General features: G+C 38.2%; 1 protein-coding gene across 3 annotated transcripts in view; it reads right to left on the bottom strand.

Moving 5' to 3' along the window:
* Positions 1-26,609, bottom strand: part of NHSL1 (NHS like 1) — a 233,096-nt gene that overhangs the window by 12,904 nt on the left and 193,583 nt on the right. For 2 of the 3 annotated variants that reach the window (XM_061207470.1, XM_061207471.1), the window contains exons 3-4: positions 19,927-20,054; positions 8,377-8,566 (exon numbers count right to left, since the gene is read on the bottom strand). In XM_061207470.1, coding sequence (XP_061063453.1) covers positions 8,377-8,566; positions 19,927-20,054 — 318 coding nt within the window. Of the gene's footprint in view, positions 1-3,762; positions 3,895-8,376; positions 8,567-19,926; positions 20,055-26,609 lie in introns of all 3 variants that reach the window. The other variant, XM_061207472.1, reaches the window with a different exon arrangement.

The following is a 26,609-nucleotide window of genomic DNA, read 5'->3' as shown; positions in this document are numbered from 1 at the left end:
TATAATACTACAAGGACTGCCCAATTTTTAAAAAACACATGTAATCAAAAATGATAGAAATCTACAAGTTAGTTTTACTTAAGGTTTAATGTATTGTCAGGTCTAAAGTAATGTTCTTAGTACAAACCAGCAAAAATTATTCAGAAGGGCATTCCTTTAAACAAGGCCTTTTCTGCTTGGGGAATCCATATTGGGATAAGTTCCAGGAGTACCCAAATTATTCAGCAGCCAAACAATCATTATATACCAACAAAATAATCTTACCTGATTCTAAAAGATGAAACCTCATAACAGGTCATTCAAATACAATTCAATGTACGTTTAAGATGAGAGTAAAGAACGAGTTAGAAATTTCGGCCTTTTATTTAAATGGAAGGCAACACATTATATACCATAAATATGCTTTAAACAGAAAATATCATACCTTGATTTTAAAGCTTTATATATTGACTGGTCTCTCGAGGCCACTACAGATTTTGAGGTAAAAGCTGCATATAATTAAGCACAATTAACTCTCTACTTCTGGGAGCATCCCTGGTTAGACTTTAAAAATCCAAAGTCCCAACAACTTGGGCAGTGTTTAGTGGACAGGTTGCATCTTTCCTATTAAATGTCTTTCTTTCAGATAATCGTATCCTTTAAAAATCTAACTTGTTTGACTCAGCCATCCTTCCCTACGCTTTATATCTAAGGAAGACGAATTTTTAAAGAAAACATGAAGTGTCTATTTTTGATAATCATTAGTTAGCTAGCACAAAGCTTTCCAATCAGACACCTTATAAGTACAAAATATTAGAAGAAAGGGCAAGGTCAACCTTTGTCCAAATGAACGAACAAAGAAAAGATCTAATTTTTTTGCTATATGTTACTGTATTCAAATGTTACTTTGCCTTACTCTACCCATGAATCCTTCCAACTACCCTATCTATAAAACTAGAGTGGTTGTCTAATTGTCTTTTTTTTAAAAAACTAGCTCTAACTTAGATACAGCTGTCTCAGTTGTCCTCCAGTGGTGATCCAGGACATTTCATCAACTGTGCAATGACATCAACTGTCTCACATCTGCTAACACTCACAACACAGATGATGTAGGGAAAGCTATTGTCTTTCCACTAGGATTAGTGGTGTTCCTATGTTACAGGCAAAAGAGAAATGAATGCAGGCCCTAGAGACTCTATCATTGGTTTTAAAAATATTAAAATTACAGAAGATATGATTTACCTAGCTGATCAGATCCTTCCAGTAAGGTCAAAGAGGCAACTGAGTTACTGGCTCCATACTGGTTGGTTCAGTAATAAAAGTGATAAAAGTTCTTAACTCTGAGGCTCTGGAAATATAGATATATAGATAGATAGATAGATAGATAGATAGATAGATAGATAGATAGATAGATAGATAGATAGATAGATAGATGGATGGATGGATGGATGGATGGATGGATGGATGGATAGATAGACAGATAGATAGATAATTCATATTGAATACTTATGTGTATGTCTATCTTTATTCAGGCCAAACTATTCTTATACTCCTTGCACAAAGCCATCCAAAACCTACCCATATTGGTTGGAAAGCCACTCAAAACGTAGCCTACCTGGAAACATCAACCTTGTTATCTTGCAAAGAGCTGTCTTTAAAGTCACTTTTTTAGGTTAAGGCTCATCTCCTAGAAGATCAGTTAAAATATAAATATTACCGGAGTTCTGTAAAAACTTAGCCCATTGGGACTTCCCTGGTGGCGCAGTGGTTAAGAATCCGCCTGCCAATGCAGGGGACACGGGTTCGAACCCTGGTCCGGGAAGATCCCACATGCCGCGGAGCAGCTAAGCCCGTGCGCCACAACTACTGAGCCCTCGAGCCACAACTACTGGAGCCTGTGCTCCACAGCAAGAGAAGCCACCGCAATGAGAAGGCCGCACGCCGCAACGAAGAGTAGCCCCCGCTCGCCACAACTAGAGAAAGCCCGCACGCAGCAACAAAGACCAAATGCAGCCAAAAAAATAAAAAATAAAAAAAATAAAAACAAAAACAAAAACAAAAAAAACTTAGCCCATTAATATCTGCTGAACATACTAGTACATATTATTTTTTCTCAAATTAGTTAGCTGTTATCTAAAGGAGAGAGAAAAATAGAGTCTGAAAGAATGGGATACAGGAGCCCTGGCCCACTAAAGGAGGCAGATGTGAGGGCATGAACCAGAAGCAACTTTCATAAATCCTGTGAAATCCTGTGAAATTATCTATCTATCTGTGGATGCAATCTTGCCTCTGTTTGTGATTAAACTCCTGTGTTATGGGATAAGATGCGCACCCGTATGTCATCGGGGTTACTGGAGCTACCTAGAGCAGAGGAAAAGCATCGCTACTCTTGTACCATTGTTGTTACAGTCTGGAAGGCAGAGACCACATGCTGTAGAATTGGATGGCAGTAAGAGAGAAGACGCGGGGTGAAGAAGAGTGAGACTTCCTTCCCTAATACAAAGCATTTAGGCAAGGGTGTTAGGAAAAAACACACAGGAGTGATGTCTGTGGCACCTGGAAGTTGAAATGCTACCTCAAACTGCTATAACATGTACCAATATTGCTAGGATAAACTCATTTTGATTAAAAGACTAATAGGCAAGTTCAGAAATAATGATTAGGAGTTTCTAGAGTATAGCCCTCAATAGTAAATAAAATTAAAAAGACCAGGTAAAGTAATTATAAGGAAAGGAGTCCACAGGTTGGCCAAAAAGAAAAAGGCAAGTTTCAAGATAGGTAGTATTCAGTTGAATACAGTAATTGTAATTGTAGCTATTACGTTTATAGTAGTACCAGGCACCAAGGGCTTCATCTGTATAAATTCATTAAATCCTCTAACAACCCTATGAGGTAGGTTCTAGTAACATCACCAGCCACATTTTTTGAATGAAAAAGTAGACTCAGAGAGGTGAAGTAACCAGCTTGAGGCCACCCAGCAAGTAACTGGCAGAGATAGGATTTAAATCCAAGCAGCCTGGCACCAGAGCCCCTGCTCTTAGCCCTGCTATCTCGGCAGACATTCCTGATGGGCCATGAAAAAACAGGGAGAGGAAGTGAATATAGAAAGAAAAGAAGGAAAGGATTATCCAAAGCATATATAAAGATAAGCAGAAACAAAATAGATGAGTGAATAATGAAGTAAATCACCCTCTCCACCAGTCGAAAGTTTTTTTCGTTTTCTTTTTTTTATCAAAGGTTGAAAAATACTGAATCAAAAAGCTATGAAATTGTTTCACTGAAGTACCAATAAAGCACTAGCCAACATAAGTGACTATTTTCTACTGTACTGGTATTTACTAATTATGCTATACTGCTGTCTCTGATGACAAAATGCCACCAATATTGTCGGTACAACTAATGAAGTCTCTATTCATAATTTGAAGTCCTAGAATAAGTTTTTGGTTTTATGAAGACTTAAGCTCTAAATTGAAAGTAAATTTTATTGTGGGAATGCCCACTGTTCAAGGTACATAGAGATGATGACATAACTTAAATTTCTATCATCCCAATTATTAGTTTTCATATAGGCTCTTCCTCTTACCTTCTCAACAAAACTGAATAAATCATCTGCATGGGATGTTAAGATTTGCACCCAGTGCTTCGTTCAGGAAAGAAGCTGGCCCTCTGGGGTACCAAAAGGCTATCAGAATGTATCGATTTCATAAGCATCACCGATGAGGTTAGCGTAGTAATGGTGAGTAGCAATGAGGGGCAACAGAATACAGTTCTGATGAGCCATACCTAGCTCCTTCTGTATGCTGTCAGGGACTCCTGTAATAGTCTTTCTCCTTTTGACTTTCTTCGGTCGTCTTACCAGAGTGTCTGTGTAAATTAGAGACCGCCGAAGGCTGGCCTGGCGATCGAAATTCTCCCCTAATGTAGAGTAGCAGAACAAGCAAAGCAAGGTTATTTTCAAGCAAGCCAACACCATGCACTTTCTTCCAGAAGCTTGTTGTAAAATGCTAAGAAGGTATTAATAATGATGTTAGCCAGTCGTACGATGATGAATGAATGCTGAAGGGCAAAAAAGGAAGGAAAGCACATTAGCACCATAAGGCTATTTTCCAACTTCCGTGTGTGTGTCCTTCCAAAGGAAGCACCTTGAGCTCATTTGCAAATGAGCTGGAGTGGCAAATACAAACTGGTGAATAACACATTGGAAAAGTGATTTTGTGTTATTTAAAAAACGTATCATTTTGGAAGTATTTTACAAAGGTCTTCTGGTCACTGAAATCACGCTTAACATCAGCGTGTATACGGTGCCAGCGATGAATACGTCTGACTCATCTGGTCCTCTCCAGAGACCAATGTAATGTCTTGTCCTATGTGATGAAACAAATAACTTAATCAAGAATTTTGGATGAAGAGCTTTTTCTTCCGTCAAGGAGGCTGATAATTTGGATAGACTGTGGTAATTGCTATGGTGTGAGATACAATGATAATGAAAAAGAAAAAGCCTTATAATGATAAAGTACTTTTACCACAATGAGACCCAGGAGCACTGCTGTTGTTAAAGCTGAACTGCTTCTTGCTGTTTCTTAATCACTTTTTAAAGTTGATCTAAATTCATTTCAGTTATGTTGAAACCAAACCCAGAATGCCACATCCATAGGACTTTTTTTCTTTCTAGCGTGTAAGCTGTGTGATTAATACACCATGGGAAACCATAAAATAGTAACGTATCAGTTATTGATTGGTCAGCTTTAAATTTATCAGTTTAAATTTAAAGCAGACCAATCAGTTATTGATTGGTCTGCTTTAAATTTAACAGTTTAATTAAAGAAAGTTTTATAGCATTGACCTTGTTAAATGGTTCTTCTCCTCAAAAAGAGATTTAAAAAAAAATTACATACACAAAATACATACTTTTATGTTTTAAGAAAAGTATAAAAATTATTCACTCTTTTTAGCAATATTGACGCACATTCAAAGTGGGTATCTTGTAAACAATGTATCTTCTATTTTAATGGGAATAAATTGTGAATAGAACCAATAAGGTTCTAGTCAAAACAGAGGATAAAAGATCTGAATGATCAAAACACATTTCACCTACAAAGCAACAAACTTAGATAAGTGCTTGCAAACTTGAAAATGCTCACACTTCTGTTCCTAATGGAGAAAAACAGAAATGACTTAGAGAAGACCCTGAAACGCCGGAAGGTACCATCACTGTGATAAATGGGTCACTATGTACAATAGCATATATGGCGCTTGTAAGGGACAAGTCAGGACTTCACTGGTCCACTAGTTCCCTGCAGCAGAGGAAAAACATTTTCTTGGATCAAGCCATTAAGAATGGACAGAACATTAACAGATAGTTGCATTTAGTCTCCAGTTTTGCTTCCTAAACTAAAACAAAGATAAACCACCCAAGCTCCAAAGAAATTAAGAAACAAATCATGAAGATGAACATCTAAGACATACACCATTACTGGTGCCAACACTCCATCTTGAATCATGACCTAAAAGGACTGCCTCCCCTGCTGGATTATACATTTCTGGAGAGCAGGGACCATGATCATGTACTGTAGCATCGCCTGTGGCATTCAGCTCAATGCCTGACACAAAGCAGTTATTCAGTAAATATCTACTGAATTGAGAGGAATTTAATTATTCCCTTTCATTGAAAAATGGCATTAGTTGGTCATGGTTACTACTTAGAAATCAATTTAGCTAGCTCGAACATCAGTACAAAGGCAGTTTGTAAGAAGTGCTTAAGGATGTTTACCCACTCTATTTATCTTCCAGGTGGAAGAGCTGTTATCCCACATGGCAGACTATGGGACATACGCGTATGTACATTTTATTTTAAACATTTTTTTCTCAACTCTTAGAACATGATGAGTCCCACAGGACTATGACTAAAGGAATTAAATTGATTTTCAAGCCAGCAGCTCATTGGGCTAATGTTCTACCTCTATGCCTGGCAAGCATCTCTCTGCATTTGAAATAATATATTTATTGGCATTCTTCCCTCTGCTGAACTGTACTGCAAACCAAATAGAAGGTCAATGTTCATCCAAAAAAATGAACACATGACAATGCCCTACAGGAAGCTACATTTTTATTTCAAAAGTCTTCTAGGGCTTTAGAAATATATCGTCTAAAGAGCAGGAAGTTGTATAGCCTATGTCAATTCAACCACTAAAAGTAAACATTTTAAAGTGAATGCTTATTTATACCAGAATATTAGAAAAACTACTTCTTTATGAAATATGTGTGTATATGTGAACACAGGGATCCAGAAAATGGATCAATAAATATGTAATTAGGTATTTGCTTTCTACATTTCTAAAAACGTTAACCACTCGGAATTAAACTGCATTTTTTCCTAACTCATACCGCTCATTTGTTTATTGTCATTCACCTTTCCTGTGTGGCATTTTCAAGGCCTCCTTTTAAACTCTATGTAATTCATATCCACTTAGTCGTCAAACAGGAGAGAATTAAGTTCAAAGAGACTGACAGTGTCTGCTGTTGTGACAATGTATTTCACTGCAAATTATTCTTTATTCCTGAAACTCTGGTTACTCTGTTTTAAATTTCCTAATTTCACGATAATGCAGTTTACCCTAATTCCATTAAGGACTATCACATTTTATAGGACAATCTTATCTTATAATATTATTTCTGAGGCATTTAATCATATATAATGTAATTACATTTCTGCTGCATTTAATCAATCAAACAATGTAATGAATTTTCTTGTAGAAAATATGCACCCATGTATTCCATTGAGCAATAAACATTGTACTTTGTTCTGAACCGTAACTACGTATAAAAATATCTTTAAAAAATATGATCTAGGTGAATGAGAATCACGCTCAGAAAAATCAATGTTATTTGTAAAGAAAATGGAATAAAATGCCATGCTATTCCTTTAAGGCTTAAGTATAGTAAATATGGAAAAATGCACATGGAATTTAAAATAATTCAGGTACTTATTTATTAAATTTCTCTGGAATTCAAAATAAGAGTTTTAAATGTAATTTTTAAACATCCTGTAAGGTTTTAAAAAATTCTTCAGTGGGGCTTCCCTGGTGGCGCAGTGGTTGAGAATCTGCCTGCCAATGCAGGGGACACGGGTTCGAGCCCTGGTCTGGGAAGATCCCACATGCCGCGGAGCTACTAGGCCCGTGAGCCACAGCTACTGAGCCTGCGCGTCTGGAGCCTATGCTCCGCAACAAGAGAGGCCGCGACAGTGAGAGGCCCGCGCACCGCGATGAAGAGTGGCCCCCGCTTGCTGCAACTAGAGAAAGCCCTCGCACAGAAACGAAGACCCAACACAGCCAAAAATAAATTAAATAAATTAATTAATAAAAAAAAAATTCTTCAGTATGGCAAGAAGCTTTCTAACAGTAGTCAAGAGCAGTAGCCTCAGAAACACAGCAAGGGTGCTATGGGTTTTCATCCTAATTTTTTATGAAAACTTATCCTTATTGGTCACCTGATTTTTTTTAGGTTCTGGCCCTATAAGCCAGGCTTTGTATGGACTGATTATCAGTATAACTATCAGTAAACTATTTCTCTTGAACACATAGTCTAATGGCTGAAGCTACTAACTCTTAACGTGTCTATTTTGCATTCTGTACACTCCCCAAACCACTGACCTAGCTTCTCTGCAGGCTATGGAAGTGATAAAGTAGAAAAGTTTTGATATCTTTTAACAGTTCTTCTACATTTGTGAAATACTGTCTTTGAACTTTATGTACCTTGTTGTCACCTTAATTATCATAGATGATATTTTCAGATTCAGAAGGAATGGATTTTTATTTGACGGTTACAGAATTCAAATTATGGAGCTCAAGATATAATTTTACCACCCTATTAAGTTTTTTAAAAAATATATTTATAGTTATTATTAATTCACTTGATATTTTTATTTCAAGTAATTTTTCTCTTTTTCTACTTGAGAAAACAAGAAGGTAAGCAAACCATTCAGAAATATCACAAAAGTGTTATTTCTTCACTTCTAAAAATGAGTTAAAATAGCCCTTTAGAAGGTAAGCCTAATTTTTTCTTACCCAATATCACATTTGGAAGATATTCCCATATAGCCAAAATATTTTTAAAAGGCAAATCAGTTAAAAGAAACACTTCAGCTGAATGGCTGGACCACTGAGCTTCTTGACATCAACCTTTGGTGACATAGTCTTCTAATCTAAAAGCAATATATATTTGACATGCACACACATATATATGTTTTAGTATTCCCTTCATTAAACAAAGAGCAGGAAGTCAGACCACAGCTATTTACCTTTGATGTATAAATGACATGCTAAGAGCGTATAACAAACAAAGAGCCATAGTCATTCTCCCAGAACATTTGGAACCTGTCTGCAGAGCAAGGCATACCAGTTATGTTAATAGGAACTACATCAGCCTGGACTGTTTGGGCCTGCTGTCGCATCTTCTCTTCCGGTGTTGGCAAGGGAAGTGATTTGGCCCAGTTGGTTTGAGTACTAAGGTCAGAGAAGTCACTTGAGGTTGGCGTTTTAGGTCTCCTGGTAGAAAGTCTTTCCTCTTCCGACGAAGAGATAGAACACTGCAGGGGAAAAAAGTAAGAGGAAGCCATAGGTGTGTAAATGCTGGCAGAAACATTTAAAAATACATTTCTTAAAAAAAAAAAATTAAACTGATTTGGAGCAAGCCATAAAAAAAAAAATTGGTCACATTTAGGAACAGAAGCAACGGTTTGCAAGAGAACCGTTCATCACCTTGAGTATGACCCATAATATATACGATTTGCAGAGGCCTTAGTCTCTAAGCCATGAGGACTGCAAAAGGTTTTGCTGACCCACAAAATTTTTTAAGTTCTTCCTGTTTTTTTCTATATTTACTGTGATCAGAAAGCTTTGGATTTAGTTTAACATTAGAAGCCCAGAGAAACATCATGAGTTTGCCCATCAGTTTCTATTTTTATTAAAATTTCATTTTGCTCAAAGTAATTTCTAGCCTCAATCTCATTTCCTTTAGGCTCTGACCTCAAAGAACAGTTTGAAAATGAGAGAGCTATTGTTGTTCAACTGTCTGTGCTCTTTGGAAACCATTTATATGGGAAAAAAAAAAATCAGTGTGAAATTGTTAAATTATAAGAAGCTGACTGAAGCTCTGCTTGGAGCCTTACCAAAGTCCCGTGAAAACATTTCTAGCAGTGTCTGTTTTCATACAGATTAACATGCTAACTGGGGAGCTCTCGTCAATACCTTTCTTCCTGTAACATCTTAAAAAGTGTAAGCAAGAAAGTTGTTTTGGCAAGCATTTTATGATGAACTTCACCATGGCTCCAGCAGCTGGTTCTATGACAAGAAAACACCAAGAACTCAAAAGAAATGTGAAGGTCTCAGGAACACCGGCAACAATAACAACAAAAAAGGGTAATTGACTTTTGTTGGGAAATGGCAGGTTATAATCATAATAAACGCTTAAGGACTGCTCTTCAAGTCAAAAGCATTTAAACTAACTACCACCTAAGGCAGTTAGGACAGGTTTTCCTTAAAAATGAAAAGTCAATAAACCTTCCCAAGGGAATTCCTAGAATACTAGTACCCAGGTCAATTCAGCACCCCTCAATCACACAGCCCCCCAAAAGGGTAACTGCTATCCTGACTCCTAACACCCCAGCTTCATTTGCCTGTAATCGAATTTTCTCTAAGGGAAATTATATTGTATTTTCTGTTTCGTGACTTATTTCTTTCATTTAACATTATGTTTGTGAAGATTTTTCTCACTCACTTTACAGTTAAGTGATCTTGAAGCTGTTCCTAAACACTGAAGTTTACTTGGCTGTAAAAAAAGGGCTATCCTCCCTACCTTCCACATCCCACTAGAGGTACTCGTGAACCTAATGACATGATAGCTGTGGAAAAGGCATTGTGGAAATAAAAATATAAATAATATGAATAGACATCTCGATATTTGAGACTTTATATTATTATATTATATTATTAGTACATAAAACGTATAAAATGATAACCTAGTTTCTTTGCCACCTAAGGAAAATGTGAAATGTTTGTAATTAAACTGACAATATACTCAATTTATAATAAGCATATGTTACTGACATCCTATTATGATACTAAATTGCACCATATCTATTCATATTTGATCCAACACTGGTTAAAATGATCACAACTCCTACAGAGTCTTGAAAGGCAATCAAAGGGATTTTTGAATCAGCAGCAGCAGCTAAGCCATACCGATGTAAATCAATTATTTCTATCCTTTTTGCAGTTGTGACACTCGTGTTAGGTTTGATTTATAATACTTATTATCTACCCTTATGCTGCAGATACACAAACACACACATACACAAATTAAAATTAATTTTATTTGAGAATTTCATGCAGTTTGTGTAAAGGTCACATGTCTGAAGTTGAATCTCAGTTTAGTAAATCAGAAGGTTACTCTGATTTTCTGATATCTATAGATAGAAATAATTTTTCAGGCAACTTTGAAATATAGCACAAATTTTAAAGGCCATAAGAAGCAAATCCTGATCAAAAAGGTCTGAAAGAAAGAAAAGTAAAGCTTCAGCTTGATGGAGAATAAATAGCATGGTGACACCCTACCTAGAGGGTTCCCTTTTCCGTGTGACGTCTGCCGAGGGAGGTGAAGAAGCACTGTTCTATGGTCTGTATTTGGCTCACCGGGGTTCATCAGCCTTAGTAACCTACCTTTCTTTCAGTTGACTGAGAGTGTCAGAATTGATAACTATCACAATGATATAGTACTTCAGTTTAGCCTCGTTGCCATGGGATGATGACCAGGGACCACTCCAGTATGACCAGTGACAAAGATCATCTATTTTATAAAGTGCTCCCTTCCTTTGCAAGAAAACTTCCCAGATATGCAGGTCACAGATAAAGTTATATGCAAATGGGACCGTTACACAGTGCCACAATCTACTAAAGAGAAATAAAAAACCAGGATGGTACAACTTCCAGAATGATCTGACTCATCCTTCTCAGTATTTATAAATGCAGCAGGGGAACAGGAAAAACCTCAACCATCTCAATGGCAGAACACATCACAATTACTCCATTAAGATGGATATTGTAATGCTCTGGATTATTACCTTAGCCTCTTAACTGGTCTCCATGCTCTGACCTTGTTGGCCACCCTCCCCTTCTCCCCACCGCCCCTTTAATAGTCTATTGCTCAACACAGAAGCCAGAGGGATCCTTTTAAAATACGTCATATATTTTATATGACATATATATACACTACCAAATGTAAAATAGATAGCTAGTGGGAAGCACCCGCATAGCACAGGGAGATCAGCTCGGTACTTTGTGACCACCTAGAGGGGTGGGATAGGGAGGGTGGGAGGGAGACGCAAGAGGGAGGGGATATGGGGATATATGTATACGTATAGCTGATTCACTTTGTTACACAGCAGCAACTAACACAACAATGTAAAGCAATTATACTCCAATAAAGATGTTAAAAATAAATAAATAAATAAAATATGTCAGATCATGCTGCTCCTGTGTATCCTTACTATAACCTACGAGACCCAACATGACCTATGAACTGGCCCATTGCTACCTCTGACCTCATCTTCTACTGTTCTATCCCTTATTTATTCTACTCCAGCCTCACCATCCTCCATCCAGTTCCTTGTACAAACCAAGCACTCTCTTGCCTCAGGGCCTCCACACTTGCTCTTCCCTTAGACATCCTCCCAGATAGCACCTTCTTATTCTTCAGGTGCTTAGTCAAGAGTCCCCTTCTTGTTGAGGTCTTACCTGTTCACTTACCTAAAATTTCAACTCCTCCCCAATATTTTATATCCCCCTTCTCAGCTTTCTTTTTTCTCTTCAGTACATATCACCAGTATGCATATATTTTAGTTATTCACCTTGTTTGTCTCTCCCATGAGAATGTAAGTTTCAGAAGACTTTAAATCAGAATTGCATAGAGAGCAATTTTAGCTAAAAAGGGGGTCACCATTTAGTCACTGATTGCTCAACGCCTTGCCCTGGGTTACAGGCTTTATAGGAATTGGTACCTCATTTAATCTTCACAGCATTAGCCTTGTTTTGTAAATAAGGAAATGGAGTAAAGCAACTTCACTTTTGGAAAGTTCACAAGTGGGCAACTGGGATTAGAACCCACATGTGCCCTCAAAGCTTCTGCTGTCAAACAGTGCAAAATAACAACTTGTCAATATTTGCAATAAATTACTAGGTTTTCTATCTAAAATTAAAATCTCCGGACTTCCCTGGTGGCGCAGTGGTTAAGAATCCGCCTGCCAATGCAGGAGCCATGGGTTCGATCCCTGGTCTGGGAAGATCCCACATGCTGAGCAGCAACTAAGCCTGTGCGCCACAATTACTGAAGCCTGCGGGCTCTAGGGCCCACGAGCCACAACTACGGAGCCCGTGTGCTGCAACTATTGAAGCCGGCGTGCCTACAGCCCGTGCTCCACAACAAGACAAGCCACCGCAATGAGAAGCCCGCGCACCACAAAAAAGAGTAGCCCCCATTCGCCGCAACTAGAGAAAGCCCGCATGCAGCAACGAAGACCCAACGCAGCCAAAGATAAATAAAATAAAAATAAAATCTCCATTTATATCTCTGAATAAGAACAAAACCTTTAAAAAAGCTTGAGTAAAGTCAACAGTGTGGTGTAGTGGATGGAACACTACACTCCGGAGTAAAAAACAGTACATATCAGCATGCTGGCTCTGTCATTTACCAGCTGTACGTTTTGAGCAACTCAAGCTCCCTGTGTTGAGAACAGAATAACTTAAATAGCGTCACCATGCTTCATGTTAAGGGATCCCTCAGTACAGGGTAAATTATTTTTTTAAATATTGAGTTTAAAGTGGTCTTGCTTTCAGAACTTAAATGCAGTTTTAAAAACTGTAAATTGATCAGTAATGTTCATTAACACCCCATATCCTTATCCTGGAAGGAATGGACAGTCGCAAATGAAACATAAGAAACCTCGATTTCTTGTGTCAAATTGCTTAATTTACAAAGGGAGATCACCTGCCATACCAGCAGTTGTTTTGTGAATTTTGGATGCTGTTAAGTCCTGCATTTCAGAAACTACTAGGTCCTGTCTGGAAATCAGACAAGCTCCCACCAGATGGATGGTGGGGCCTGAAACATGGTCTCTTTGGCAGATGGCCAAGTTACCAAAAAGTGGGCTTAACTATGAAACACATATGCCCACCCAGGCCTTTTTTTTAAAAATCTGCTATGCTTTTAAAAATTAGAAAACCTAATTATAGCCAGAGTTAAAGTTAGCATTCATTTAGCAATTATTACATAAAAATAGATATAGAACAGATGAAACTATATAGAGCACCATTTAAGAGGAAACCCACATACATTCCGGTCCTTTTTACGGGACACTTACTTAGTCCATGGTGTTTTTCTCTCCAGAATTAAATCTTTCTTGGGTCAACTCTTGCTTTTTAAAGATTCTAGATAGTCTTATAAGGCGCCAAAATGTTTGGAGTCTTTTTTGGCTATATGCTTCTTCCACCGTCAATACACTTAGACACAAGAGATCCTGACTTCATTCTCTTCTCTCCTTATTCCTCCTCCCGGCCCCCCGGGGCCCTGGACCCAACAACAAAAACCAAGGGTAGTGGTTTGGGGGGATCCACACAGAAGCACAGTTCATGGCCCATCCAGCAGCTCCACGATGGCCAGGAGGTGGTTTCCACATTCACATTATTAAATAATTTCAATTGTTCCTTCTCTCCTACTCAGTATATTACCACAAACCTAGCCTCTTTATCATGGGCTCTAAACTTTCTTACCACGTACTGAATTAAAATATTTTGGATTTAAACGATCACATATTAAGTGAACCTAAATGTTCAAAGTGATAATGTAATTTCTTACTTTGAATGACCTTTTATTATAATAAATCACATACACAAAGTATGTAACATAACATGAATTTTGAAGACCCTACTACCCAACTCATAACTTAAAATATACCAAAAATTGCATCCACCCCATACTTTTCCCTGCTTCCCCCAAGGTAACCATTCTCCTGAATTCTATGTTATTTATCATTCCCTAAATTTTTGTTATGTGTGTGCATAAATATGTCTAAATTACATATTTAGACTTGCTTGACTTTATAAAAATGGTACCAGTCTCTTTGTAGTGTTATTTACCTACCATTATGTTTCAAAGACATATCATGTTGTTGTGTGAGCTATAGCTAATCCATTTCACTGAAGCCTACATTCCATTCTAATACATTTATTTATCCACTCTTTTACTGATGGATGATGGGTTGAAAAAGATGTTCTTCCTATTATCTCAACATTCAAAACTCCCCTTAGAGAGTAGTTAGCAGGAAAGAACTGTAGCTAAGGCTCAATTCTGCGTACACTCATTGTTTGAGGGAAAACAGGGGCTGTGGAGTCACAGATTTGGGTTTTAATCCTAGTTCACTTTTGGGGGTGAAGGGTGTGTTCACTATCTTGATTGTGGTGATGGTCTCCTGTATGTATAAATATGTCAAAACTTACTAAATTGTATACTTTAAAGATGTGTAGTTTATTTTATGTAAATTATACCACATAATGCTCTTTTTAAAAAGAGAGAGAGAACTCTGTTTCAGGGTTTAAAAGCTATGTGATCTTAAGCAAGTGGTGTAATCCCTCCAAGAGGCATTTGTGACATGTGCACAATGCAAGCTACCTTGCATGGTTGCAGTAAGTCTTAAGTAGACTCACAGACAGCACCGAGCCCAGCCTCTGAGCTTTTCTTTGTGCCAGGTGCTTGGCTCCATACTGGGAATATAGAGATTAACACAATGAGAATGCTGTGTGTCCGTCCCCCCATCCTGCCCCAGTCTAGAATGGAGGGCAGATATGAATACAGCCCATTCCAATTTAATGGGATGTGTGTAGCAAGAGAAACCGGAACAAGTTATGAGAGACACCCTCACTGTTTGAATGCATAAAGGCCTGGAAATGACAGACCCCAATCTTCCCACCCTGCCTGCAAAGGTACAGAGTAACAAGTGCCACAAACTGCAGAGCAGTGAACACAAGGAGCCAGCAAAGACTCCTCTGTGCTTCCACTGTGTCCTGAAATTCCTCACCCAGAGAGACCCAGTAAGAAATGACTGTATCTAGAATCATCATAAATGTTTTCCAGATGGTAAGTTACTCTAGGCTAAGGGCCCTGTCTGTATACTGAGACCAAGCAGGACTTAAATGGTTTTTGAAAACAATAGCATGAATGAATGAATATCAGACAAGTCAAAAATAGAAGGAAAAATGACAATGGCAGGCAAAATGTGAAGGCATTGGGTAATTTAGTAATCTTGCCCTTTTATTTCACCAATATGGTGCAATGAAAAGAAATGAAATATAAGGTGAGAAGCCCTGGGTCATGTCCTCTCTGACTCATTCTGGCTATGTGATCTTCTTGGGAAAGTAATTTCATATATCTGAGTCTCAGTTTCCAGATGGTTAAAATGATAGTAATAATTATTAAAGTACCTATTTCATGGGAGTTCTTGTGAAAATGAGATATAATTTTGAAAAAGTTCTAAAGTATTTTACTATCATTATAAAGTTAGTACCAGTATAACCACTGGTAGTTCTACACGTAGATAACCTGTGAAGACACAATTAGAAATTTTTTAGTAATTGCTGAAACCTCTCAAATTCATTGCCTTAGGTAGGAAATTCTATGTTGGGTGGAATAAAAGACTCAGAGTGACTGAAAGAGTGGCCAATTTTCATAAAACCAGACAGTTTATAAGACACTAGTCATCATCATTTGAGCATATACTGTGCACCAGGCACCACGCTTAAGGATCTTACAAACATTAATTCACTTCAACCTCACAATCATCCTCAAGGTGGGTGAGGTAATCATGCAATTTATTATCAAAACCAGAACACCTTTGAGAGTGAAAGGGGTGCTTTTAATAATCACACAGAACAGCAGCTGTAAACCAGACTGTCCTGAGCAAAACCAGAACATGTCGTTTATGACTCTTCACAGTTGAGGAAACTGAAGCTCACAGAGGGAAGCAATTTGCCAAGGCCACCAGCTTCGACAGGTGGAAAAGCTGCCCCAGACCGGTGCTCTGAAGCATCACCTTATACAAGCCTCCTCCATGTGCAGTCACAGAGTAAGCCTACTGTCCTTCTGTCGTCTTCTAAGTCCTCCTTCAATTTAGATATCTCTTATCAGTGAAGACTAAAACAGAACCTGAGATGCCAGTTCAAAGAAAAACAGAAACTAGAAAAGAAAATTTCTGTTTCTATCAATACCATTAAAGCCAACGATTTATTGCCACAATCCCAGTCTAATTTATCTGTTTGAGGGGGAATTTTACACAAGAGATTGAATAATGACTGACATTCTTTCTGCTGAGACAATGGGGCCTCTATGAATGTTTCCTTGATTCAGTGAAGATATTCATCAAACATAACCTCCAACAATGGCAGTTGGAGAAATGCCTTCTCAAGGAAGTGTTCTGTCATCTATAACTGAATTTTCTTCAAATACCTGAATAACCTCTTTGGAAGTACCTGGTACACACTGAAAACTAAAAGAACAAAAAAAAGTCAAGGCTAGGACAATACTAAAGCAATGCCTTACTCTTTGATTTCACAGTTGAATAAAAAGGTATTTTGTGAGATTTCTGAATCTCTTTGCAGACAGCGTTTTTCATGCAGCATGTTTACTATTTAATGATACACATAACATATATAGTTGGAAATATTTCAAGCAATTTCTTTTCTTGCTACACTACATCACTACTTTGAAAGATATATGTGGATATCATTAGCAAAATACCTTTCACCACACCATAAACACAAGTCCTACTTGGGAAATGTTTTGCGTTAGGATAATTATTCTGGAATGATTAGCCAGAATAAATAACCAGAACAGACGTCCCCTAAGTCTTCTGTTCTAATTTATGTCCTTAACTTTTGCCCTATTAGCAATTCTCATTTTAGGAGAGTGCTTCTATCCTAAGCACATAATAGATGCTTAATTATTTCTTGAATGCAAGTTAGATGCTTTTTCATCCTAATTTTGCTGTCAGACCATTTGTCCCCTAAGCATTTGTTAACTTACCTGTCCCTTCTTCTCTATAGTTCACTGCTCTCCTCACCATAGCCCCACTTCCACTGCCCACCTGGAAATACAAAGTGAAGGGTTTCCCCAGTAGAATTTTCCCTCTAAGTTGACTTCTATATACTCCATGTTTAAAATGATCCCAACTGTTAGAGTGACATTTAAGGACATGATTGAAGTTAGGGGTCTTGGTCTTAACGTGGAGACCATAAACTGCTAGCTTGGAGCCCCTCGTACAGTTAATGGATTCCCACCTGATCTCAAACGCCAACTTCATCATATACTAAATCCCTAAAGATTTAGGTCTACTCCTGGACTTTATAGTCTGTTTTTAATATTCTGTCCTACTGGTCTGTATATTCAGGTGCCACACTGGAGTGATTCTTGATTCTTTATGTTTTAATACCTGGTCAGGCCGGTTCTCCTTCCCCCACTGCTCTTCTGTTTTACAGCTTTCCCAGGTAGGAACCTTGGACTCAGTTTCTCCAGTCCTCGCCCTCCTCCTCCCATCCCCCAAAATAACTCCAAACTAAAACATAACAAAACTACTCAACTTTTTACAGTAAGTCCCCTACATATGAATCTTCAAGTTGCGAACTTTCAAAGATGTGAACCGTGTTCACATGTCCAATCACTTAAGTCAGTTCACATATCTGGCGCACATTGTCACATGCGTGCATCCTCTACAAGTGCTTACGCTTTTGTGTACTTTACTGTACAGTACTGTATAGAGTACAGTAGTACAGTGTCTTTATTTCAAGCCCAGGATGTCCGGAAGCAAGTGTAAAAGCAGCAGTGATGTAGCTGGTACCATACTGTACTTTTCAAGGTACTATACTGTAAGATTAAAAATGTTTTCTTAAAAAAAAAAAAAAAAAAAAAATGTTTTCTTTACTTTTTGTGTTTGTTTTATATGTATTGTGTGAAAAGTATTGTAAACCTATTACAGTACAGTACTATATAGCTGATTGTGTTAGTTGGGTACCCAGGCTAACTTTGCTGGACTTACGAACACACTGGACTTACGAACACACTGGACTTACGAACATGCTCTCGGAACAGAACTTGTTAATATGTAGGGGACTTACTGTATTGGTATTGTGTTAATTTTTAAAATTAACTTGGGAAGAATTACAGCTCCGATCTCAGAGAACAATTTTCCACTCACCACTTTCTAGATAAAGAAACTAATGACTTGAAGGCCCAAGTGATACATCCAAAGAAATGCAGCAAGTGGCAGAGCTAAGACTCGAAATTTGTCTCCTTAACTCCTAGAATAACACCATCTCTTAACTTTAGCTTTTAACTTCCCCCTTCCTCACCATTCACAGCCACTCTTTGGATCTCTAGGTCCTTAGGACATCTTGCCTGTTGCAGTAGTCTATAAGTATTCTTCTTACACACCTCACCCTCTCCCAACCCCTTCCCCATTTCGTGACTGCCCAAGTCAGAAGAATTTCTCTTTCGAATGTCACTATATGACAAACACTTATTGCATCATGTTAATATACGTAAAACTTTTCATTCTGGTGAGTTCTCCCTACCTGAGAGCTCTAAGTTTCTTGAGGCAAGCACAGATATCTTATTAATCTTTGCATTTTGTAATAGCAGGTAAATGCTATATACATTAAGAAACATTTACTCACTGGCTACTGCTTCTTCCTGGAATGTCCTTCTCCAAGATTTCTGCATGGCTCACTCTTTTAATCCCAATCACCTCTTTGCTCAGGAAGGCCTACCCCTTTAATTTAAAATTGCAACCTCTTGTTCTGTTTAATTTACTCTAGAGCACACGTCACTAGTACAGCATCATTGCTTATTTATTCTCGGTGTCTCACCATCAAATCAAAGCACCATCAAGGACAAGGATTTCTTTTGTTTGCTTCATTGTTACATCACCAGCACCTAGAAGAGTCCCTGGCACACAGAAGATGCTTAATAACTACTTTTTAAAAAATGAATTATAATTCTGTGTTTAAAGTACTGAGGTGATGGATGTGTTAATCAACCCAATTGTGATGGTCGTCTCACAAAGCACACGTATGTCAGATCATCACACTTTAAATATATACAAATGTATTTGTCAATTCTATTTCAATAAAGCTGAAAAAACTTAATCTAAACAAAACAAAATCCTCACCATGTGATTCATCTTCTGATTTTAATTTTCCTTATTCACACCAACAAGAGAAAAGTGAGTTTTTAAAATTATAGGTTAGATCAATTTTGAAATAGCTGCTTTTCCTATTATAATAAAAGACCTTCTTTGTATAGATCTTCCTCAACTTATGATGGGGTTTTGTCAGATAAGTCCACCGTAAGTTGAAAACAAACGTCAAAATGTATATAATTCACTAACCTACCGAACATTGCAGCTTAGCCCAGCCTACCTTAAACATGCCCAGAACACTTAACATTAGCCTACAGTTAGGGCAAATCATCTAATACAAAGCTTATTTTATAATAAAGTGTTTAATATCTCATGTAGTTTATTGAATACTGTACTAAAATCAATACACTGATTATGTCCCTTTAATGAATTCCTTGGGTCCTGAACTTACCTTTTTTGGACTAATTTTAGACTTACAGAAAAGTTGCAAAGATAGTATGGAGAATTCCTTGTGTACCCTTCACCCAGTTTTCCCTAATATTGACATATTACATAATCATGGTACATTTGCCAAAACTAAGAAATTAACTTGGGATAATACTATTAACTAAAAAACAGACTTATTCTGATTTCACCAGTTTTTCCAACTTATGTCCTTTTTCTCTTCTGGGATCCAGTCCAGGATCCTCTGTTGCATTTAGAAGCCTTACCTTTGGATCTGGTTCTTCATCCTCGTCTTGATAATCATCGTAGAATGGACTGGAGTTGGCTGCAAAGGTGGGTCCCTGGGAGTAGTACTGAGAACTCCGATAGCCATCCCGCCGCAGCTTATCACATTCTGCAGGGGTACAGGTCGGGGAGGGGACAAAGGGCTTTAAGAACCAGGATTAGTTTAATCCTCCTTACTTACCTTTCCTAGTAATATTTCTCTACATATAACACAATTTCAAAATAATGACAATATTAATTAAAAAAATGATGATAAAAAGAACTAAGAATTAGTAAAGCAGCTGCCACACTCTACATGCCACATTAATACACTTCAAAGGGATTACCTTTACACCTCACAACAACCCTCTGAGTCAACCTCAGGGTAATTAAATCACTTGTTGTGTTATGTTATGCAAGGAAGCAGTGGACTCAGAATTTGAACCCAAGGTCTTACTTACCATAATTTTTTTTCAGTTTTATTGAAGTATAGTTGATTTACAATATTGTGTTAATTTCTGCTATACAGCAAAGTGACTCAGTTATACATATATATATCGTTTTTCTTATTCTTTTCCATTATGGTTTATCACCAGATACTGACTATAGTTCCCTGTGCTATACAGTGCTATACCTGGTTGTTTATCCATCCTATATATGATAGTTTGCATCTACTAATCTCAAATTCCAATCCTTCCCTCCCCCACTCCCCTCCCCCTTGGCAACCACAAGTCTGTTCTCTATGTCTGTGAGTCTGTTTCTGTTTCATAGATATGTTCATTTGTGTCATATTTTAGATTCCACATATAAGTGATATGTGATGTTTGTCTTTCTCTGACTGACTTACTTCACTTAGTATGATAATCTCTAGGTCCATCCATGTTGCTGCAAATGGCATTATTTCATTCTTTTTTATGGCTGAGTAATATTCCGTTGTATATACGTACCACATCTTCTTTAACCATTCATCTGTCGATGGACATTTAGGTTGCTTCCATGTCTTGGTTATTGTAAATAATGCTGCTATGAATATAGGGGTGCATGTATCCTTTCAAATTAGAGTTTTGTCTGGGTATATGCCCAGGAGTGGGATTGCTGGATCATATGGCAACCCTATTTTTAGTTCTTTGAGGAACCTCCATACTGGTTTCCATACTTCCTATAATTTTTGACATGATACAATTGATTAAGTAATTCCACATCAAAAAACACAAGCAATTCTCACGCTAGGCTTGTTTTCTAGACTGATTAGCTGGAAGTGACAAGAGAAATCATGGATTATAATGCTCTCATTTTGTGTTTACTTCTCAATTTAACTTTGATGCTAAACAGCCTATAATCACTGTGCAGAATTTAGTTAGTACAAGCTGGCTGGCAGTCTGAGATGTCTTCCAGTCCAAGGAGGAATGCCTGGAAGGAATGAGTGGAAGGTAAGTAGCAGCCCTGGATCACAGGGGGACTAGGGCCACTGGCTGCTCAGAGATTAGAGATTCTCTTCAAGGAGCAACAAACCATTGCACTGATAACTCCCATTGGTGGGGGTGAGCACAGAAAGAAGAGTTCTAATGGCTTTTCAAAGCCCCAGGAGCTCTCCTGTTACCCAGATACCTCAGAGGAGCATTTGCCTTGCAAAAGGATTCCCCACAGGGTTCCTTTAAATATCCAGCTTGGTAAAGGAAGGTGACATGTGTTTGGTTTTGGACAAGGTTCCTCTTTGCACAGCTTTACGAAACCAGGCACCTAATGGCACAGAACTAAAGTAGAGCATCTTCAGAGTTCCCTTCTAACACTAGGAGCTAAGCTTCTTCTTCAAAGAGGAGATGAATCATTGCTTTAGTGGAGGGATAAAAATTCTGCAACTGGAGAATAAAAAAATCCTCACTCTCCTGTGCTATCTACCTCACAGTGGGAGTGGAGAACCAAACCAAAAATATAAATCAGATTTTTTAAAAGTCCCATGGAAATAGTCACGAGGCTCTTTTAGAATGCCAACTAACTAAAAAATGTACTGATAATCATAAGAGAGCTAAACCCTACTACTTCAGTTACTTATGGGCTGAACAATGTGTGGGTTGGCAACCACTGTTAATACTGAGTAAAAGAGAAAATTAAAAAAAAAATTTCGGAAACTTCCAGAACACATTTTTAAAAATGAGAATTTACTAACACTAACCCTTTTCAGTGAGAAATACTTTCACATTTTCTCCAATATTTGACAATCTCTCTGCAAAAGTAGATAGTACAACCAGACTCTATGCTCTCATTCTACAGCGATGTTACATGAAGCATGATGACTAGTTTTCAAATGGTGTTCTGTGCAGAGTTCTGGGATTCTGTAAATATTTGATTTTATTTTTTTATCTTAAAGCTAAGATAAAAAATAACAGCTCCATAGTTCTACATGTCATTAACTTCTATTGCTAAATTAACTTTTCTGTAGTCCTATAAAACTGAAGTCGCCTAAGGATTCAGGGTGAACCTTGTAAAACAAACCAATAAAACCTATTACCACTGGCAGCTACTTATCACGTAATTCAGTGCTTTCAAATAGTTGCCAAACAAAACAAAATACAAAGTGAAGGCCAAGGCCCTTTTAAACTAAGTCCTTTTCTTGTTCAAAATAATCCTTTCTCCCCTCATCCACTGACCTTATGATAAGTACAAGTCTCGAATTATAGAAGTTTATAATATTAAAAAATCTGTTTCACGTACCAGATACCATGTAAGAATGTGTTTGAAAAAGATTCCTCTGCAAGGGACTGCTAGGCTAGATCATCTCTAAAGGTGATATTAGTCCTGATATTCTTGGCAATAATATTAAAAATAAGCAAAGTGCTATCATCAAAAAGACAAGAAATAACAAGTGTTGGCAAGGATGTGGAGAAAAAGGAACCCCTGTGCACTGTTGGTGGGAATGTAAACTGGTGCAGCCACTATGGAAAACAGTATGGAGGTTCCTCAGAAAATTGAAAATAGAACTATCATACGATCCAGCAATTCCACTTCTAGGTATTTACCTGAAGAAAACAAAAACACTAATTCAAGAAGATATATGTACTCCAATATTCAAACATACAGAGGACTATTACTCAGCTATAAAAAAGAACGAAATCTTGCCATTTGCAACAGCATGGATGGACCTAGAGGGTATTATGCTAAGCGGAATAAGTCAGACAGAGAAAGACCAATACTGTATGATTTCACTTATATGTGGAATCTAAAAAACAAAACAAACAAACCTGAAACAGACTTATAGATACAGGGAGCAAGTGGATGGTTGCCAGAGGGGAGGGAGGTGGGGTTGGGCAAAATAGGTGAAGGGGATTAAGATGTACAAACTTCCAGTTATAAAATAAATAAGTCACAGGGATGTAATATACAGTATAAGGAATATAGTCAACAATACTGTAATAATTTTGTATGGTGACTTATTAGGATTGTTTTGTAATGTATTTAAATATTGAATCAGCTTGTTGTACACCTGAAACTATATTGTACAACAGTTACACTTCAATTAAAATTTTTTAATTAAAAAGAAATTTAAAGTAACCTAATAACTTGATACCTGTTGAATCTTAAAAGACCAAAATATTGCAAAATTATTATCCATAAGTTAAAAGCATGAAAGGCTGACAATTATTAGTATTTCCAATGTGTGTCACCTTTTAAGCCTAGTTTAAAAGATAATGCCTTTTTTCCCCCCAAGATTAAGTTTATGTCACAAAAATATTTAAATAGTAGTATAACAGACAGTAGCATATCAAATGAACATGATGCTGGTCTAAGATTAAATTAAGCCATATAGGGACTTCCCTGGTGGTGCAGTGGTTAAGAATCCGCCTGCCAATGCAGGGGACACAGGTTCGATCCCTGGTCCAGGAAGATCCCACATACCACGGAGCAACTAAATCCGTGCGCCACAACTACTGAGCCTGTGCTCTACTGAGCCCGCATGCCTACAGCCCGTGCTCCGCAACAAGAGAAGCCACCGCAATGAGAAGCCTGCGCACTGCAATGAAGAACAGCCCCCGCTCGCCTCAACTAGAGAAAGCCCGCGCACAACAACGAAGACCCAACGCAGCCAAACAAACAAACAAACAAAAAAATCAGTCCATATAAATTTATGGCAGGTGACCAATTTTTTATACCCTTATCAGATTTCTGCAATCTAGTAAACTCATCAAATTCCATTGCCATTTATCTTATTCCAACTCTACGGGAAATCTAGGAAAATTTCTTCCTGTCAAGTTGCAATGGCTCTCAGTTTCTAAACCATGGCTTTGTTCATTAAAAACTCAGTTTATTGTCTGTGGAGTGAGATGTAAGTGAGTACTAGCCATCATGAATAAACAAAGACTTTTCAAACACTGAACTGATGGTAAGAGCAAGGCAAAGCATAATTTAAAGCCAGGTAATGCCAGTAACCACAGGAGGGAAACACGATACTAAATGTAATAAAAGCTCTGTCTTTAACACATACATCTCTTGCAACAGAAATTAAGAGTAAAACCATGCTATTGTTCTCACAGTACTACTTGGATAAAGGTGTCACTGTTTATTGTGTCCTCTGGTTTCCCAGCCACAAATTTCTTCCTCCTTCGTTTCATGTCAAACTATGTTCTTTAGCGCAAGAACAATGGACGAATACCTTGGTAGACCAAAGTTTTTAATATAGAAGCAAAAAATACTGTCATAGGATTAGATGGTTACCTAAACATCCTGTGAATTTAATACTGTTCTGTCCTCCAAACCTTCACATATTAAACTATTCTTTAGACTTTCTGTTTTAATATTTTTAGATATGTTGAGTCTGCTGCAAGAAGATTTAGAGTTATCTTCAAAATCACTTTCTCTACTGGAAATCCTTGATGAATTTCCACTCTCTCTGTTTTGCTCCTAAATGTATTGAATTAGTGACAATGAGCTGGAATATACGGCAGTCACAGACAGTTCCAAAATCCCAGTGGCTTAAAACAACAAGAAGATTCTTTCCTGCATGTTCCCTGGTCCAGGCAGAGCTACTGGGGGCTCTGCTCACCAGTCACGCAGGGACCAGGCCGAGGGAAGGTCCTTCTCAGCTTGTGCTTGGACCGTCACGCAGCAGCGCTGGGAGAATGTGCGTTTCACACTGGCTCTGGGAACTTCTGCCAGAAATAACCAGAGTTTACTTCCACTCCTATTTCTTTGGACACAACAAGCCACACACACAGCCATACCTAACTTCAGAGGGGACAAGGAAGGGCAAACCTACCTCATAAGCAAGGGGGAAAATGAGACTATCCCACACCAGCTCTAATGACTCCTCCAAAAAGAAGGACAACACTGAATCTATGATTTTCCAGATTCTTGTCACCCATTCTCCCAACACTTACTAAGTGTTTATTTCCAATCCTTCTTGAATGAGATTGAGAGGCTTTCGATGTGGAATTTGCGATGAAAAGCTACCCTGCTGTGTTTCAGTAACAGGACTTTAACCTCTGGGAGGGACTCTATGGAGAAGCCGCTGAGTGTCTGGAATCCAGACAAACAAGGCACCGCTCACCACCTGTGAGACCTGGGGGACAGCATTTTAACCTCCTGGAAACTCAGATCCCACCTCTAGCGCTGGCACATTACTTCTTCTGGGAAGCTGTCATGAGAATCAGTCAACAAATATTTCCAAGTACTTTGCTCTTTAAGGCGAGAGACTAGGTCAGGGTGTGTCAGGACTTTGCACAGAACCCTCTACCTGGCCGGTGCTCAAAAAACAGTCACTGCTGTCAGCATTTACCACATAAACCATAACTACCTCAAACTCTCCCACTTTTAAAAGCCAGTAAGCAATTCCATAACAAGACCTGCTTGGCTACACAGTTGTTTTTTTCTTTTTTAAATAAATTTATTTATTTAATTAATTTATTTTTGGCTGTGTTGGGTCTTCGCTGCTGCACGCGGGCTTTCTCTAGTTGCGGCGAGCGGGGGCTACTCTTCGTTGCGGTGCGCGGGCTTCTCATTGCAGTGGCTTCTCTTGTTGCGGAGCACGGGCTCTAGGCGCGTGGGCTTCAGTAGTTGTGGCACGTGGGCTCAGTAGTTGTGGCTTGCGGGCTCCAGAGCGCAGGCTCAGTAGTTGTGGCGCACGGGCTTAGCTGCTCCGCGGCATGTGGTATCTTCCCGGACCAGGGCTCGAACCCATGTCCCCTGCATTGGCAGGCGGATTCTTAACCACTGTACCACCAGGGAAGCCCTACACAGTTCTTTAAGATTCTACAGTTTGACCAAGCTGTTGGCTACATCTTTACCAAAACATCATGAGGTTGTATTGCTTTTCCTAAGTGAGTATGACACTCATATGGGGATTCTTTTACTGTCAATGGCCTGAACATTTATTTCTAACTCCTCTCAATCCAAGAAAGAGCACAAATATTTGAATTAATCTAACTACAAAATTTACAAACCTAATCAGTTTCATGTAAAGCCTTATACTTAGGGGCATTTTTACACTGAAAGAGTATCAGCCAGGTGCTTGGTAAATGTATTTGATATATTGTAACTACCAAAGCAAGGAGAGAAAAGGATCAAGGTTCTTTGATCTGAAAGTATGTGTGCTGGGTTGAACTGTGTCCCTAGAAAAGATATGCTGAAGTCCTAACCCCTGGTACCTATGAATGTGACTTCACTTGGAAATGGTCCTTCCAGATGTAAGCAT

This window comes from Eubalaena glacialis, chromosome 12, assembly GCF_028564815.1.
Source record: "Eubalaena glacialis isolate mEubGla1 chromosome 12, mEubGla1.1.hap2.+ XY, whole genome shotgun sequence".
NCBI classification, from domain to species: Eukaryota; Metazoa; Chordata; class Mammalia; order Artiodactyla; family Balaenidae; genus Eubalaena; species Eubalaena glacialis.
This window is presented reverse-complemented; position numbering and strand designations above follow the sequence as displayed.